Genomic DNA, 15470 nt, shown 5'->3' with positions numbered 1-15470 from the left:
GGTGTATCTCTGAGTTCTAGGCCAGCTGAGTCTACAGAGTGAGTTCCCGGACAGCCTACACAGGGAAAGCCTGTCTCTTAAAAAAAAAAAAGCCCTGTCTACAGTCCAATCTTCTGGAGGCATTTTCTTAATTGAGATTCCTTTCCCTCAGATGACTCCTGCCTGAGTCAAAGTTAACATAAAACTGTGTCTTGAAGACAAGTGAGAGGTGGAGGAGGAGCTCAGGAGGAGGTGGACAGAAGAGGACAGAGCTAGGATAGGTGAGGTGGGTGCCTGGGGGTAAGGCCAGTAAGGACGAGCCTTGGGGCATGGTCACCAAGAACAGGGAGTGTGTGTGTGTGTGTGTGTGTTCTGCAGCAATACTAGCATGCACACTGCCCTGCCATGGTCACCTGGGAAGGGTGGACAGCCCTCCCAGAGAACATCTGCCCATCCCCCCACCTCTGGGACATACAAACCCTAGGGCTTGCCAAGTCAGTGTCAGGAAACAGGTCAGAAAGAATCAAATGAGGTGGATTTGGATAAAAGAAGCCTGGAATCACAGAGGTGGACATAAGAAGGGGTGAGGGATGGAAGGGAAACCCCCTGGGCTCCGAGAATAGCTCAGGGTTAGCATAGTTTGTGAGGCCGTAGATCCCATCCTTAGCACGGCCAAAAATGAAAGCTGGGATAGCCTCAATTTAAGTTTTTATGTGAATGGGTGTTTTGCCTGAGTGTATAATCTGTGTTCCGTGTGTGCAGTGCCCCCGGAGGCCAGAAGAGGGAGTTGGACACCTGGAAGTGGAATCACATGATTGGGAGACCCCATGTTGGCACTGGGGATCAAACCCAAGTCCTCGGGCTCTCAACCACTGAGCCACCTCTCCAGTCTCCGACAGCCTCACTTTCTAAAAGCGATTTATTCATTTATGTATAAGTACGCTGTCTGCATGACCTCCTGCATGCCAGAAGAAGGCATCAGATCCCGTTTTTTATAGATGGTCAGGAGCTATTGTGTGGTTGCTGAAAATTGAACGCTGGACCTCTGGAAGAGCAGACAGTGCTCTTAACCTCTGAGCCATCTCACCAGTCCCAGGTAGCCTCAATTTAATTGGGAAAAAAGGGTTGGGAATATTTTTTGCATTTATTTATGAATTTGTTTATTCATTGTGTTGTCGGATGCGGCACACACTGCAGTGTGTGTGTTGGAGATCGGATAACAATTCCCAGGATGAGGTTTTCTCCTTCCACTCATATCACTGGGCTTGGCAACAGGCGCCTTATGCTGGCTAGTTTCATGTCAACTTGCCACAGCTAGAGTCCTCAGAGAAAAGGGAGGTCAACTGAAAAAAAATGCCTCTACATAGAGCGATGGTGGCACCTGCCTTTAAGCCCAGCACTGGAGGCAGAGACAAGCAGATCTCTGAGTTCAAGGCCAGTGTAGTCTGCAGAGCTAGTTCTGGGACAGCCAGGGCTACACAGAAAAACCCTGTCTTAAATTTTAAAAAAAAGGCTGTAGGTAAGCCTATGGGGCATTTTTTAATTGGCATTTGGTGGTTGTGGGTCCTATAAGAAAGGCTGAGCAAGCAACAAGAAGCAAGCCAGTCAGTAGCACCCCTCCGTGGCCTCTGCACCAGCGTCTGCCTCCAGGTTCCTGCCCTGCTGGAGTTCCCGTCCTGACTTCTTTTGATGATGAGCTGTGCCTTGGAACTAAGCCTGTCCTCCCCGGCTTGCTTTTGTCTCATCCCAGCAACAGGAACCTGACACGCCTTTGCCTGTGGAGACATTGCACCAGCCTAGAAATCTTGGGTTAAAATCCAAGAGTCAACCACTTTTATACCCTTTCTATGTGTAAACTTCACTGATTGGTTACCCCCAGCAATCCAAAAGCCAACCGGTCTTGTATAGACACTCCTGTCCTGGAGCCCGGCAGCCTCCCATCCCCCTCGCTCATCCAGTGAGGAGGCTGCACAGCCTTCCATCCCTAAGGTTTGTAAAGGTGCCTCACTCTGGTCCAGGGAACATATCCAGCCACTCCTTACACCTGCTGCTGGAAGCGGTGGAATCTTTGTCTTAGGATCCGGTCCTCTGTGTGGCTAGCACCTAAAACAGCTCAACCAAAGCTTGTATTACAGAAAGCCCTCCATGTCTAGAGGGGTTATTTTGGTAAGAGTTAAGGGTGAAAAGCTAAGTGCCATGGCACACACCTGTAATCACAGTGTTTGAGGGATACAGAGAAGAAGATCAAAATTCAAGACCGTCCTTGGTTCCATGTGGAAACTGAGAGCAGCCTGGGCATATGACTTCCTGTCTCAAAAGTAAAGTGTTAAGGAGGTCCATTCAAGAGGGCAGAGTGGCCAGGGCTTATCATTCACTTACTTGTTTTTACTGTGTGTATCACATGTTTGTATGTATGTGCACATCAGGGCATGGGTATGGATGTACATGTGTGTGGAGGGCAGAGGTGGATGTCTGGAGTTGTCTGCAATCATTTTGCACCTTATTTTTTGAGAAAGGGTCTCTCACGAAACCTGGAGCTCACTGGTTAGACAAGCTGGCTAGTGAGCCCTGGGGATCTGCCTGTCTCTTACCTTCCCAGAGATGGGATTACAGGCATATATGACCATGCCAGAGTTTTCAGATGGATGTTGGGAAACTCAAATCCTCATGCTTTTATGACAAGCACTTTACAAATCAATCTATCTCCTCCAGTCCTCTCTCCCCACTCGCTTTTAAAGTTTTACTTTTAGTGTGTGTATGCAGGTGTTTATGTGTGTGTAGAAGGTGCCTTCCCAGCCGGAAGAGGTGCTGTATCCCCTGAAGCTGTAGCTACAGTTGGTTGTGAGTGTCCTGTCATGGTGCTGGCAACCAAACTTGGTCCTCTGCAAAAGCAACAAGCGCTAATAATAGTAACAACAATAACAATTATTATTACTGCTTTTGTTGTTGTACTCTGTGTGTGCACATTTTGCTCGTATGCATGTCTGTGCACCTTGTAGTACAATGTCCTAGAAATCCAGAAGAGGTGTCGGATCTCTCGACACTGGGATTATAGATAGTTGTGAGCCACCATGTATGGGTGCTGGCGGTTTAAAAGACATTCTGCCAGCTGAGTGAGTACAGCTCACTCAAAAGAGCAGCCAGTCTCTAGCTCCTGAGCCATCTTTTCAGTCCCACCTCTTACCTTTTTTTTTTTTTTCCCCAGACAGGATCAAGTTGTGTAGCTGAGGCTGGCTTCAAATTTACAATCCTCCTGCCTCAGTCTCTTAAATGCTGGAATTTCTGGAATTTCGGGTGTGGCCCATTGTGTGCTTCTTGTTATCTAAAATATACTGGTATGGGACATATCCCTGGAAGCAGAAAACAGGAGACAGCATGCCTGCTTCTCCAGCTCTGCCACTTCCTTCCAGTGTGACCTTGAACTCCTCTTAACTGTAACCTGAGATGTAAACCATGACTTCATAGGGTGCAGATTACTCCGTATCCCAGGGTTCCCCAGTGGGTAGGTGCCCAGAGACACCCCTGTGCTTCCAGTTAACTCAGAGTAGTGCCGGTTTCTAGACCGTGGGTCTCCATTCACAGTTCCTGGCCAGAAAGCTAAGGCGCATGGACTTGGAAGCATAAACCGGCTTTTATCACCTGGAGTCTGATGAGGGAGGCCTGGCCTCCCCTCTCTAGCTGGGAGTCTTGTGTGGTTAAGTCAGATTCATTACCTGGTGTTAGGGTTTAAGGGCTTAGGGAGCAGGAACAGGTCCCTGGCCTTAGCCTTTCCTGCCTGAGGGGGAGGGGTAGGTCACAGAAAGGAAGAAGAAGGATTCTGTGGCTAACTGCCAGCCCTCCCCCTCCCCCTCAATGCACCCCAGGACCTGCCAGCTCCTCCAAAGACTCATCCACCAGGTGCTACATGAGCCAACTTCTCTTTCTTTGTGTCCTCTGCTGCTGCCCACTGGTCCCTGCCTTTATTTCCTCCCTTCTCTGCCCATTGAAGGGTGTGTGTGTGTGTGTGTGTGTGTGTGTGTGTGTGTGTGTGTTTTCTTCATTCAAGATCTAGATCTCTTCCAACTCTGCTCTTTGTCCCCTGGGGAAAGTGAACGATGTACTTGCCAGCCTCTTCTCCAAGTTCCCTGTTGGGATATGAACAATTCATTTTCCCTAACTGTGGCTCTTTAAGGACTCCAGTCCAGCCACAAACACTAGGGTGTGAGTGGGAAGGTCATTCACCAGAGTCCCCTGCCTGTCAAAAAGATAGGAGAAGGGTAGATTTCTGAGATTAGGGTATCTCAGAATTAGGACTCAGTCTCCCCTGCCTGGCATCATAAAGACTCAGTCTGACCAGGAGCTCTGGAGCATAGCCAGTGAAGTGAGAAATCCCAGCCAGGCATGGTGGTAAACCCTTCTAATACCAGAATTTAGGAAACTGAGGCAGGAGGATTGCCACAAGGTCAAGGTTGTCCTGGCCTGAGCTACATAGGGAGTTCCAGATTGGCCTAAACTACAGTATAAAACTGAGGGGTGTTGGGGACAGCATGGACCAGAATGTAGTTCAGCTAGTAGAGTGTTTGTCTGGTGTGAAAAGCCCTGGGTTCAGTCCCCACAATAGAAAATTAGAATAATATAAAGCTGGGCATGGCGGCACATTTCTGTAATTCCTGCACTTTAGAGGCAGGAGGAGTAGGAGTTCAAGGTCATCCTCAGCTAAGAGAGATTAGCCTGGGCTGCATAAGACCTTTTGTTTTGTTTTGTTTTGTTTTGTTTTGTTTTGTTTTGTTTTGTTTTAAGACAGGTTTTCTCTGTATCCCTGGCTGTCCTGGAACTCATTCTGTAGACAAGGCTGGCCTCAAACTCAGAGATCTGCCTGCCTCTGCCTCACCAGGCATGCACCACCACCACCTAGCCTAAGACCTCTTCTTAAAAGAAAAGTTTGCTCAGGATAGCCACTCTGGGCCCCAGCCCTAGCAACACAACACTTCTCTCTACAAATCTCCCAGCAATAGGCACCAGCATACCCTTGGCCACATGGATGAGAGGAGATCACCCTCTTCCTGCTCTTCGAGGCCCTCCAGCCCCAGAACTCCACCCTGTGAGGTGTTTGGTTCTGTGGGCATTGAGGCTGTGCTGGACCAGCTGCGGATCAAGGCCATGAAGACCGGGTTTGAGTTCAACATCATGGTGGTAGGTGAGTTAGGACAGAGCCCCAGAGAGAAGGGTGAGAAGACCCAGGGCGAGGCGCCTGTCCCAGGCTCAGTCTTCAGTCCCACGGGAGTCTGACCTCACAGCTCACAGAAGAGCTGAAATTACACGTACGAGAGATGCTGAGTCATTAGATACAAAACCACCTACAAGTGGATTATCCCAGCCAAGGGTAATCATGGTTGAGGGACTTTCCAGATCCAGTGACCACACATGACCTCACTCTCCTGCCAGTGCTGATGCAGGAGATGGTTCAGAGCCCACAGAGTGGAAGGACAGAAGCAATTCCCAACGTTGTCCTCTCATTTCCCTGTACGTGCATATACACACACGTGTGTACACACACTCACACACATGAAACAAATAAATAAAAGTGTTTTAAGAACTTAGGGAGAAATCAGGCAGCGGTAGCCCATGACATTAATCCCAGCACTCAGGCCAACCTGGTCTGCAGCCAGGACTACACAAAGAAATACTGTCTCCAAAAACCAAGAGAGAGAGTTTGAGAGTAAGCTGTACTCACTCAGCTGGCAGAATGTCCAGTGTGCATAAAGCCGTGGGTTCAGTCACTAGCCCTGCCCAAACTGGACACGGCAGCACACACCTGTAACACCAGCACTGGAAATGGAATCAGGAAGAGTTCAAGTCGTCTTCCTGAGTGACCTAAGACACCCTGTCTCAAAAAAAAAAAAAAAAAAAAAGGCTGAGGGGCTGGAGATGGTGATCAGGAACACTGGCTTGCTCTCTTCCGGAGGACCCGGGTTCAATTCCCCACACCCACATGGCCGCTGACAACTATCTGTCACTACAGTTCTAGCGGATCTCTTTTGGCCTTTGAGGGCACTGAACAGATGTGATAAACAGACATACATGCTGATAAAATGCTCATATATGTAAAATAAAAATAAATACATCCTAACTGGCTGTGGTGGTGGCACATGCCTTTGATCTCAGCACCTGGGAGGCAGAGGCAGCTGGATCTCTAAGAGTTCAAGGCCATCCTGGTCTACAAAGCCAGTTCCAGGACAGCCAAGGCTATACAGAGAGAAACCCTATCTCGAAATTAATTAATTAATTCACCTTTGCAGCAGGGACAGACCCGTGGTGCTGCGCTTGTTAGCATCTGTAAACAGTGGATTCTAGCTGAGCACTAAAAATCCAGGAGTCAGAGAGATGGAGAAATGACTCAGTAAAGCTCTTCCCATATAAGCCATGAAGACTGGAAGCCAGGCCTGCAGAATGTAGAAGGCAGGTATTGTAGTGCCTGCTTGCACTCCCGCTGTGGGGAGAGAGAGTGGAGGATTCAGCCAATGAGCCCCAGTTCCAGTCCAGTTCTTTTTTTTTTTTTTTTTTTTTTTGCCTCAAAAAAAAAAAAAAAAAAACTCACAGAAATTTTTTGCCTCAAAAAAAAAGAAAAAAAAAAAAGTTGAACAGCTCCTAAGGAATTTGGATTTGGTTTTCACATTCATAAATGCATACACACACACCCTCACACATTGTCTTATTTACTGTTCTACCGTTATGAAGAGACACCATGACGGAGGCAGATTTTTGGTGGTTGTTGTTTGGAGGTTTCGTTTTGCTTATTTTTGAGACAGGCTCTTACTGTGTAGCTCTGGCTGTCCTGGAGCTCACTATGTAGACCAGGCTGGCCTCAAACTCACAGTGATCCACCTGCCTTTACCCCCCAAGTGCTGGCATAAAAAGTGTGTACAGCTAGGCCCAGCTAAAGACAACTTACAAAAGGAATCATTTCATTAGGGCTTGTGTACAGCTTAAGAGGGTCATTCCCTGATCACCATGGCAGGAGGCGTGGCACCAAGTGGGCATGCAGGCGCTGGAGCAGCAGCTGAGGGCTCACAGCTGATCTGAAGGTTACACGGGTGGGGAGAGAGAGAGTGACTTAGTTGAGTGTGAGCTTTTTAAACCTCAAAGCCCACCCCAGTGACATACCTTCTCTAACAAGGCCACATCTCCTCATCCTTCTGACTGGGAACCAAAAATTCAAAGCTGAGCCTATGAGAGCCATTCTCATTCAGACCATCACACATGAACAGGGAACACATGCATGCACACAAGTAGTTTGAGACATATATCCTAGCAAACGTACCATGCTCACTGTGTTCTCACCTTCAGGGCAGAGTGGGCTGGGCAAGTCCACCATGGTGAACACGCTGTTCAAGTCCAAAGTGTGGCAAGCAAGCCTACCTGCCATGGATATACCCATGCCGCAGACGCTGGAGCTGCACTCTGTGACGCACGGTGAGTGACCCTGCCTTCCCCCAGGGGCCCAGCCAGGGCCGCAGTCTGCCATCTCTCTCCCTCTACAGTCATCGAGGAGAAGGGACTGAAGCTGAAGCTGACGGTGACAGACACACCTGGCTTTGGAGACCAGATCAACAATGACAAGTGGTGGGTGCTGGGGTGGGCAGCCCCTGTCCCTGCAAGGCCTGTGACAGAGCACCCTGAAATGGCCTGTCTGTGTGGGCCATCTGTGAGCCTGTTTCCTTATCTGTCCAATGAGTATGCTCCCCTCACTCTGCAAAGGTGAAGAGGGTTGAGAATGTACAGACTTCAACCAGCTGTCTAGCACACAGTTGGTGTTCAACAATAGCACCAAAAGCCACACTTCTGTAATTCCTGCACTCTGGCAGCAGAAGCAGAAGGACCGTGAGTTCAAGGCCAGCATGAGCCACATATCAAGACTCTTACCTCAAAAGGAAAACGTGAGAAAAGGGCTGGGCATACAGCGTAGTGTTACAGCGCTGAGGCAGAATGCTTGCACAGTGTGTGCGAGGCACCCAGATCACTCTCTGGGAGCGTAATTGGTGGAGATATCAGTGCATCTGTTACAGCGTTGAGCTGACAGGAGTCTAGAGTCGGAAGGCCCTGGCAGGAGAGTCAGGAAATTCTGGGGTGACAGGAGAGATGGCACCGTCTGTAAGATGCTTGACTTAAAAGCCTGAGGTTGGAGCTGAAGCCCTGGAATCCCCAGGACTTTTTCTTGGTTTGTAGAGCCATGATCTCACCATGTAGTTCTGGCTGTTTTGAAACTCACTATGTAGACCAGGCTATCCTTGCACCCACAGTGATCCACCTGCCTCTGCCTCCTAAGTGCTGGAATTAAACATGCACCCCTATGCCCAGATGGCAGCTACCTTTAATTCCAGCACTCAATCAGGAGGCAAAGGCAGATAGGTCTCTCTGAGCCTAGGGATAGCCTGCTCTACATAGAGAGTTCCAAATCAGGCAGAGCCACATAGAGAGCTCACGAAGAGCAACTGAGGAAGATAGCCAAGATTGACCTCTGACCTCAACCCACATGGACATACATTTGCACACCAGTGAACACACACGGTGGCTCTTGAAGCCACCAGGTGAGAACCTGTGGTGTCTTGGACCCGGTGACCAAGCAAATTTTATTTACATATGATATATGTGATGTGTATGTTAGTATGTGTATGTGTTAGTGATGGAGAGTGAAGTGAGGGCGTGGTACATGAGAGTGCAGGCATTGAATGGCAGCCCCAGCTCCAGGTTTCACTTTTTGTTCTGAGACTTGGTTGCTCTAAATCATCCAGGCTGGCTTTGAACTTATGATCTTGCTGCCTCAGTTTCTTAAGCAGCTGGGATGACGGGCCTAGGTCAGCAGTCCCAGCCAATAAGTGCTATTACCAGGCTCACTTTATGAACAGGGAAGCTCAGACCTCGAGGGAAGAAGGGCAGAGGTCTCTGTGTGTCTCTGATAATGTAGCTAGACCACCCATAGGCCAGGAGTGGTGAGTTGTGGGGAGAGGTGCCGAGGGGACGTCTTTGCCCCAGCTGGGACCCCATCCTGAGCTACATCAACCAACAGTATGAGCAGTATCTGCAGGAGGAGCTCCTCATCACCCGCCAGCGCCACATCCCTGACACCCGTGTGCACTGCTGCGTGTATTTTGTGCCACCCACCGGCCACTGGTGAGGTGACCCACTGGCTGCGGGAGGGCCGCCTGACTGGGGCAGGGATGGCGAAAAGGGTCCTTACCGGCAGCGTTGGGCTGGCTTTCTTCCCTCACTCCTCCACCCACCACCCCCTACTGTCACCGTCCTGTCCTGGGCAGCCTACGGCCCCTGGACATTGAGTTCCTGCGGCGGCTGTGCCGGACTGTGAATGTGGTGCCCGTGATCGCCCGGGCTGACAGCCTGACCATTGAAGAACGAGACGCCTTCAGGAGCAGGGTGATCTGGGTGCCCCAAATGGAGCTGGGTCAGTGTGCAGAGAGCAGAACCGTGGTGGGCTGAGGTCGCTTGTGCTTGCTTCCCCAGATCCAGGAAAACCTGAAAACTCACTGCATCGATGTGTATCCACAGAAATGTTTTGACGAGGACGTGAATGACAGGCTCCTCAACAGTAAGATCCGGGTAAGGTGCTGCAGAGAATGCAGAAGCCAGTGACACCAAGGGCATCTGTTCTTTCCTCTCATGCTTTCCATTTGAAAACTGAGCTCTCTGTGTAATTCCAGGAAATGTATGTCTATATTTAAAGATTCCTCATCTCTCCACGAATTCCAGATGAGCGGCAAGGGGCTCTCATCAGGAGAATGGGGAGAAATGCTTGTCAGGATGGCTCTGCTGGAGCTTTGACTCTAACATATAAAGAACTCTTACTACTCAACAGTTAAAGACGCCAAGATTTAAAATGCGCAAGGAAGCCAGACATGGTGGGATACACCTCGAACGCGCCCGTGCACACATACACACACACAGGGTGAGAGAGAAGAGAAAACTCAAACAAAATATGACTGTCCCATTAGACAGGCAGATCTCTGAGTTCAAGGCCAGCCTGATTTACAGCATAAGCTCCACGTGTTACGCCCAGCAAGAGCCTAAATATAAGAAGGTCTGAAGAGAACTCAGGAAACTAATCATCCATCGATGCAAAAAAAATGCAAGAGGTTACTCTTGACCATTGCACAATGGGGTCACCCCTGCTGGTCAGCTAGGAGTGGCACCGGGAGACAAAGACCTTAGGTTTTTAAAAGGCAGAAGGCAAGGCGGGAATCTCCTGGGGTTGCTATTTTGGCAATTTAGGATTGGAGGGGGTCTTTAACTTTTAAAATAATTGGTTGGTTCTGGGCACCCTTAGGTCCAGTCAGTCCTGCCGTAAATATCTGATCTTCAAGTCACTTTGGAATTTCTTGCCACGTGAGATATAGCCACAGTTAAAGATGGGAGAGTAACTAATTTATCCCGTGTCTATTCTGATGAATGGGGGTTACAGGCTTTGGATCAAAGGTCAGGAGCTATGCAGGAGAAGGATTGGGGTCATTTGGCCCGTTTTTCAAACAAAGCCCATTTCACAGGCGCCAATCAGTGATTTACTCTTCATTTAGTAGGGATCTCTGCTTGTTCTCTTCCTTATCTCTGCCCTCACAGATGGCTCATGGCAGGAACTTTTACATTCCTAGGCTCTCTGGAGAAGCACTAAAAGGCTTTAATTAACATAGGCCTAAAACTGTTGGTTATAAGGCAGTTAAAAAAAACATAGGTTACAAAGTTAGTCTGATTCTTTCACACGGCACACAAAGAAACCATGTCTCAAACACACAAACAAACAAAAATCTAACTGTTAGTTCCTGGTGTGGTTACATGTGTAATCCCAGAACCCAGGAGACTGAGGCAAGGGATTGGGTAGGCAAGGCCAGCCTGGGTTACATTAGCTTGGGCTATATAATGATCCCCTGTCTCGAAAAACCAAATCAAGAGGCTGGAGAGATGGCTCATCTGTTAAGATCACTGGTTGCTTTTCCAGAGGTCCTAAATTCAATTCCCAGCAACCACATGGTGGCTCACAACCATCTGTAATTGGAATCTGATTCCCTCTTCTGGTGTGCATGAAAACAGAGCACCCACTTACATAAAATAAATCAATAAATCATAAGAAAAAACAAAACAAAACAAAAACAACAACAAAAGTCAAGGACGGGAGGATGACAAATCAGAGTTTCTCCTTTCAGCCACAATGGAATAAACAAGTAAAGGGCCTAGAAAACTTCTGTGTGGATGGCCAGACAGTGAGCAGTTTAGGCTCTGTGGATCAGACAGTCCCTGGTGCAGTTATACAACCCTGCAGTTGTGGCCTGAAAGCAGCTGCAGAGGAGAGAAAACCAATGGGCTTCCTTGTGAGTCAATAAAAGTACATGTCTGTAGAGTATGTGAAGTCCCTGCCTGGGCTTGGTCCCCATCACCCCATCACCACAGAAAAGAAACAGCCCAGGTCGTCGGGAAGCAGCTCAGAGGTAGAGCACTTGCCTAGCATGCATGAGGCCACGATTTTCATCTCCAGCGTTCCAAACGATAATAACAAAATTAAAATTTTTTAAGTTGGTGAAGGACATGGCAGTACATACCTGTAACCCCAGAACTTGGTATGTGGAAGCAAAAGTATCAGACATTCAAACTCATCCTTGGCCACACAGTGAGTTCAAGGCCAGCCTGGGATACCTGAGATCCCATCTCAGAAAACAAGTTTTGTTTTGTTTTGTTTTGAGACGGGGTTTCTCTGTGTAGCCTTGGCTGTCCTGGAACTCACACAGTAAACCAGACTGGCCTCAAACTCAGAAATCTGTCTGTCTCTGTTTCTTGAGTGCTGGGATTAAAGACATGTGCTACTACACCCAGAAGAATATAAATTTTTAAAATTCAAAGAATAGGGGCTGGCAAGAAGACTCCATAGTAAGTGGTACTTGCTTCAAGCTGAGTGATTTAACTCAGTTCCTGGGACCCACATGGTGGAAAAAGAGAATCAATTCCAGACGGGGGCTAGAGACTAAATACTCTTTCAGAAGGCCCAGGTTCTGTTCCCAGCGCTCAGGGGCAGCAGCCCCCTGCCATCTGTAACTCAGCTCAGGGGATCCAGTACCCCTCACATGCACTCACATACACATACATGAACACACACATATACATAATTTAAAACTTTATTTAAAATTTTTATTATGTGTTTTTATGTGTGTCTGTGTGTGTACCCAATGATGTGAGAGAGGTCGGCTCCCTGAAGGTGGAGTTCTAGGCACTTATGAGCTGCCTGACGTGGGTTGTGGGAATGGAACTTGGGACCTCTCTGCAAGAACAAGATGGGCTTTTAACCACTAAGCCATTTCTCCAAACCTGTTTTTTAAATCTTTAAAAATACAGAAATGTAATTTCAAAAGAATCAAAGCGGCACACACCCTTAATCCTAGCACTTGGGAGGTGCAGGAAGGAGCTGTGTGACTTCAAGGCCAGCCAGGTCAGCACAGCAAGTTAAGAATAACCAGCGTAGCCAGCGCAGTGGCACATGTCTGTAACGCCAGCACTCAGTAAGCAGGTGCATCTCTGTGAGTTCGAGGCCAGCCTGGTCTACAAAGCGAGTCCAGGACAGCCAAGGCTACACAGAGAGACCCTGTCTCAAAAAACCAAACCAAACAAACAAACAAAAATCAGGGCTACGCAGTAAGAGCTTGTCTCAAAAATAAATAATTTTAATTCAAATAATAAAATTTTAAAAAATACACACACACACACACACATTCATATTAAGTTTATGATGAAACCGGAGAGATGGCTCAGTCTAAAGGTGTTTGCCACCAAGCTGGGTGACCTGGGTTCCATTCTCAGGTAATAATCAGCTCTCCTAAATTGTCCTGTGATAGTATTTCATGGGTTTCAGGTACCCACACACACACATGCATACACAAAAATGAATAACTAAATGTAATTAAAATTTTAAGTGAAGTACTTATCACGAGAGTTTTGTTACTGTTGTTTGGTTGGTTGGTTGTTTGGTTGGTTGGTTTTTTGAGCCAAGATCTACCACCTACACAGCTGTGGCGGCCCTGGAACTCACTGTAGACCAGGCTGGCCTCAAACACAGAGATCCACTTGCCTCTGCCTTCTCGTGCTGGAACTAAAGGCATGTGCTACCACTGTCTGGCTCCAAAACTGTATCATCCATGTGGGAGTTAATAACACCACCACCTCCGTTGGTTACTCTGATGGCACTTAACTACGCTGGGCACTTCACCATCAGCACCATTTGTGCCCTGTTCCATAGAGAAAGTGAAGGTACTATGAACTCTAGCTGGTGCTTTGGGACGCTGGTTTTTGTTTGTTTGTGATTAATTTATTTTTATTTTATGTGCATTGCTGTTTTGTCTGCATGTATGTTTGTGTGAGGATGTTGGATTCCTTGAACTGGAGTTACGCACAGTTGTAAGCTGCCATGTAGGTACTAGGAAATGAACTCACATTCTCTGGATGAGCAGACAGTGCTCTTAACCATTGAGCCATCTCTTCAGCCCTGGGACTTCCTAGGTTTCATGTGCCTGTCTCCTGCCTCTCCTCTCTCTTAGGAGCAAATCCCTTTTGCTGTGGTCGGGGCTGACCGAGAACACCTAGTGAATGGGAGATGCGTCCTGGGCCGGAAGACCAAATGGGGCATCATTGAAGGTCAGTTGGGAACTTGGCAGGCATGCAGAGGGTAGGGGATTGGAAATCAGGGCATACCCTACATCCATGGCATCCTTTGCAGCCCTTCCCTGGCAGTTGCCCAAACCTGGAAGGCAACCATTGGCTTGCGAAAATTTAATATAGCCCCACCTTGTGCCGGGAAATAGGATTTCATCCGACCTCAGCCTCTCAGGTGCTGAGATTATAGACCTGGACCACCTCAACCAGCTCCCTCATTTATTATTATCGTCACTAAAAATATATGGAGCCCAACTCCACCTGCACACCCCGCTTCTGCCAGCAGCGGACCAGCGTGTGCTCTGGGTTGAGGAAAAAAAAAAAAAAATATATATATATATATGGAGCCAAGCATGGTGGCATATTCATAATCCTAGCCTAGGAGAGGTGGAGGCAGGGAAATTAGAAGTCCGAAGTTATCCTTGGCTACTCAGCAAGTTTGAAGCCAACCTGGGCTACTTGAGAGCTTACCTCAAAAAAAAAAAAAGAAAAAGAATCATGAATTCTGTCTTTGGTGTAATGGTCATAGTGTTATCTATAATGAAGGATGGGTTCATTAGTTTAGCAACTATTTGTAGGCACTGGGCCCCAGGGATACAAAAATGAATGAATGAATAAGTGAATGAGTGAACCAAGGAGAAGAAGGTGGGAAAAGACATGGGGAACACGGCAATGGAAGGTCTCAGAAAGCACCATAGCATGCAGCCTTGTCTACTCTGTACTGCCTGAGAGTGCAGAGCTCTGCTGGGCCCCATGTCTTACAGTGGAGAACATGGCGCACTGTGAGTTTCTTCTCCTGAGAGACCTTCTCATCCGGTGAGACGTGGGGCACCCTGTGATCAGGTGGCTGGGAAAAGGATCTTGGGACCATGATAGCCCAGGCTGACTTGCCTCTTATCATTCAGTTCCCATCTCCAGGACCTGAAGGACATCACCCATAATGTCCACTATGAGAACTACCGGGTCCTCAGACTCAATGAGAGCCACCTGCTGCCCCGGGGACCAGGTTGGGTGAACCTGGCTCCAGCCTCCCCAGGACAGCTGATGTCCCCTGGACAAGGAAAGGTCCGAAAGCGAACTAACAAAGATTCCAAGGACAATGAGTGCTGACTGGCCATGGCCCCAAGCCTACTAGGCTCCTCCACTCCTCAGCAGTTATCCCCCAACACACACCCTAGAGCGTTGCTTTGTACAAAAAGCTGTGCTTCGACAACTAAAGGGTTTGTAAATGAGTCCTCCGAGCCAATCTGATATAAGAATATGATTCTTGGGTGTGGGGAGAATGCTTTGCCTAACATACCTGCCGGAGCCAGCCAGCAGAGTCGAACGGTTCTTGAGTCCGGAGTGAGGATTAAAATTAATAAAATAAATACACAGCACACAGGAGGCTTTTTAAGAAGGTCCAGACTCGACAGCCACAGCAGCAAGCCACAATCCTCTGCAGCAACAGCCCTAGCAGCAACAACTGGCCTGTCTTTTTATTGTAGAGTTTTTAAGTCAGAGTAGAATCAGAACAACGGGTTAATTTCCACAAGGAGTCTGAGGAAGAGGTCTGATCTTCACAAGCTATCCCACCTGCTGTCACAAACAAAAGGAGATGGCCTTGCAAATTCTTCCCTGACTTAGTGAAGGCCTGGTAAAAGCAGTCTCTGCGCTGAGATTTAAATATCAAAGCAGCTACCAGAGGCATGGCTCCCGACACATACCCAAAGCCCTAGGTTTGATTCCATCACCACATAAGGCCAGGTGTAAAATGTACCTCTATTATCTAAACACAAAGGAGGAAGAAACAAAAGGATATAAAATTCAAG

General features: G+C 48.0%; 1 protein-coding gene across 2 annotated transcripts; it reads left to right on the top strand.

The window, feature by feature from the left end:
- The first annotated feature begins 3865 nt into the window (after positions 1-3865).
- On the top strand, positions 3866-14785 carry Septin12 (septin 12). Of its 2 annotated transcripts, XM_021632495.2 has the most exons (10): positions 3866-3876; positions 4968-5155; positions 7306-7431; positions 7500-7581; positions 8992-9129; positions 9273-9390; positions 9478-9573; positions 13545-13641; positions 14424-14475; positions 14565-14785. In XM_021632495.2, the coding sequence occupies exons 2-10, from the start codon at positions 4996-4998 to the stop codon at positions 14767-14769; spliced, it is 1074 nt and encodes a 357-aa protein (XP_021488170.1). In that variant the 5' UTR covers positions 3866-3876; positions 4968-4995; the 3' UTR covers positions 14770-14785. The 2 variants fall into 2 exon arrangements, with proteins under 2 accessions (XP_021488170.1, XP_060221021.1); XM_060365038.1 differs by lacking the exons at positions 3866-3876; positions 8992-9129 and having other exon boundaries at positions 4996-5155.
- Positions 14786-15470: the final 685 nt, after the last annotated feature.

Source organism: Meriones unguiculatus, chromosome 11 (assembly GCF_030254825.1).
Source record: "Meriones unguiculatus strain TT.TT164.6M chromosome 11, Bangor_MerUng_6.1, whole genome shotgun sequence".
In the NCBI taxonomy this organism is placed as follows: Eukaryota; Metazoa; Chordata; class Mammalia; order Rodentia; family Muridae; genus Meriones; species Meriones unguiculatus.
Note: the sequence above shows the minus strand (reverse complement) of the source record. Positions and strands in the feature narration are given on the sequence as shown.

Coding starts and splice junctions, on each gene's coding strand:
- Septin12 (XM_021632495.2), top strand. CDS start 4,996: ATGGATGAGAGGAGATCACCCTCTTCCTGCTCTTCGAGGCCCTCCAGC. Junction 7,582..8,991: donor CAGATCAACAATGACAAGTG/GTGGGTGCTGGG, acceptor TCTTTGCCCCAG/CTGGGACCCCATCCTGAGCT. Junction 13,642..14,423: donor CAAATGGGGCATCATTGAAG/GTCAGTTGGGAA, acceptor CATGTCTTACAG/TGGAGAACATGGCGCACTGT.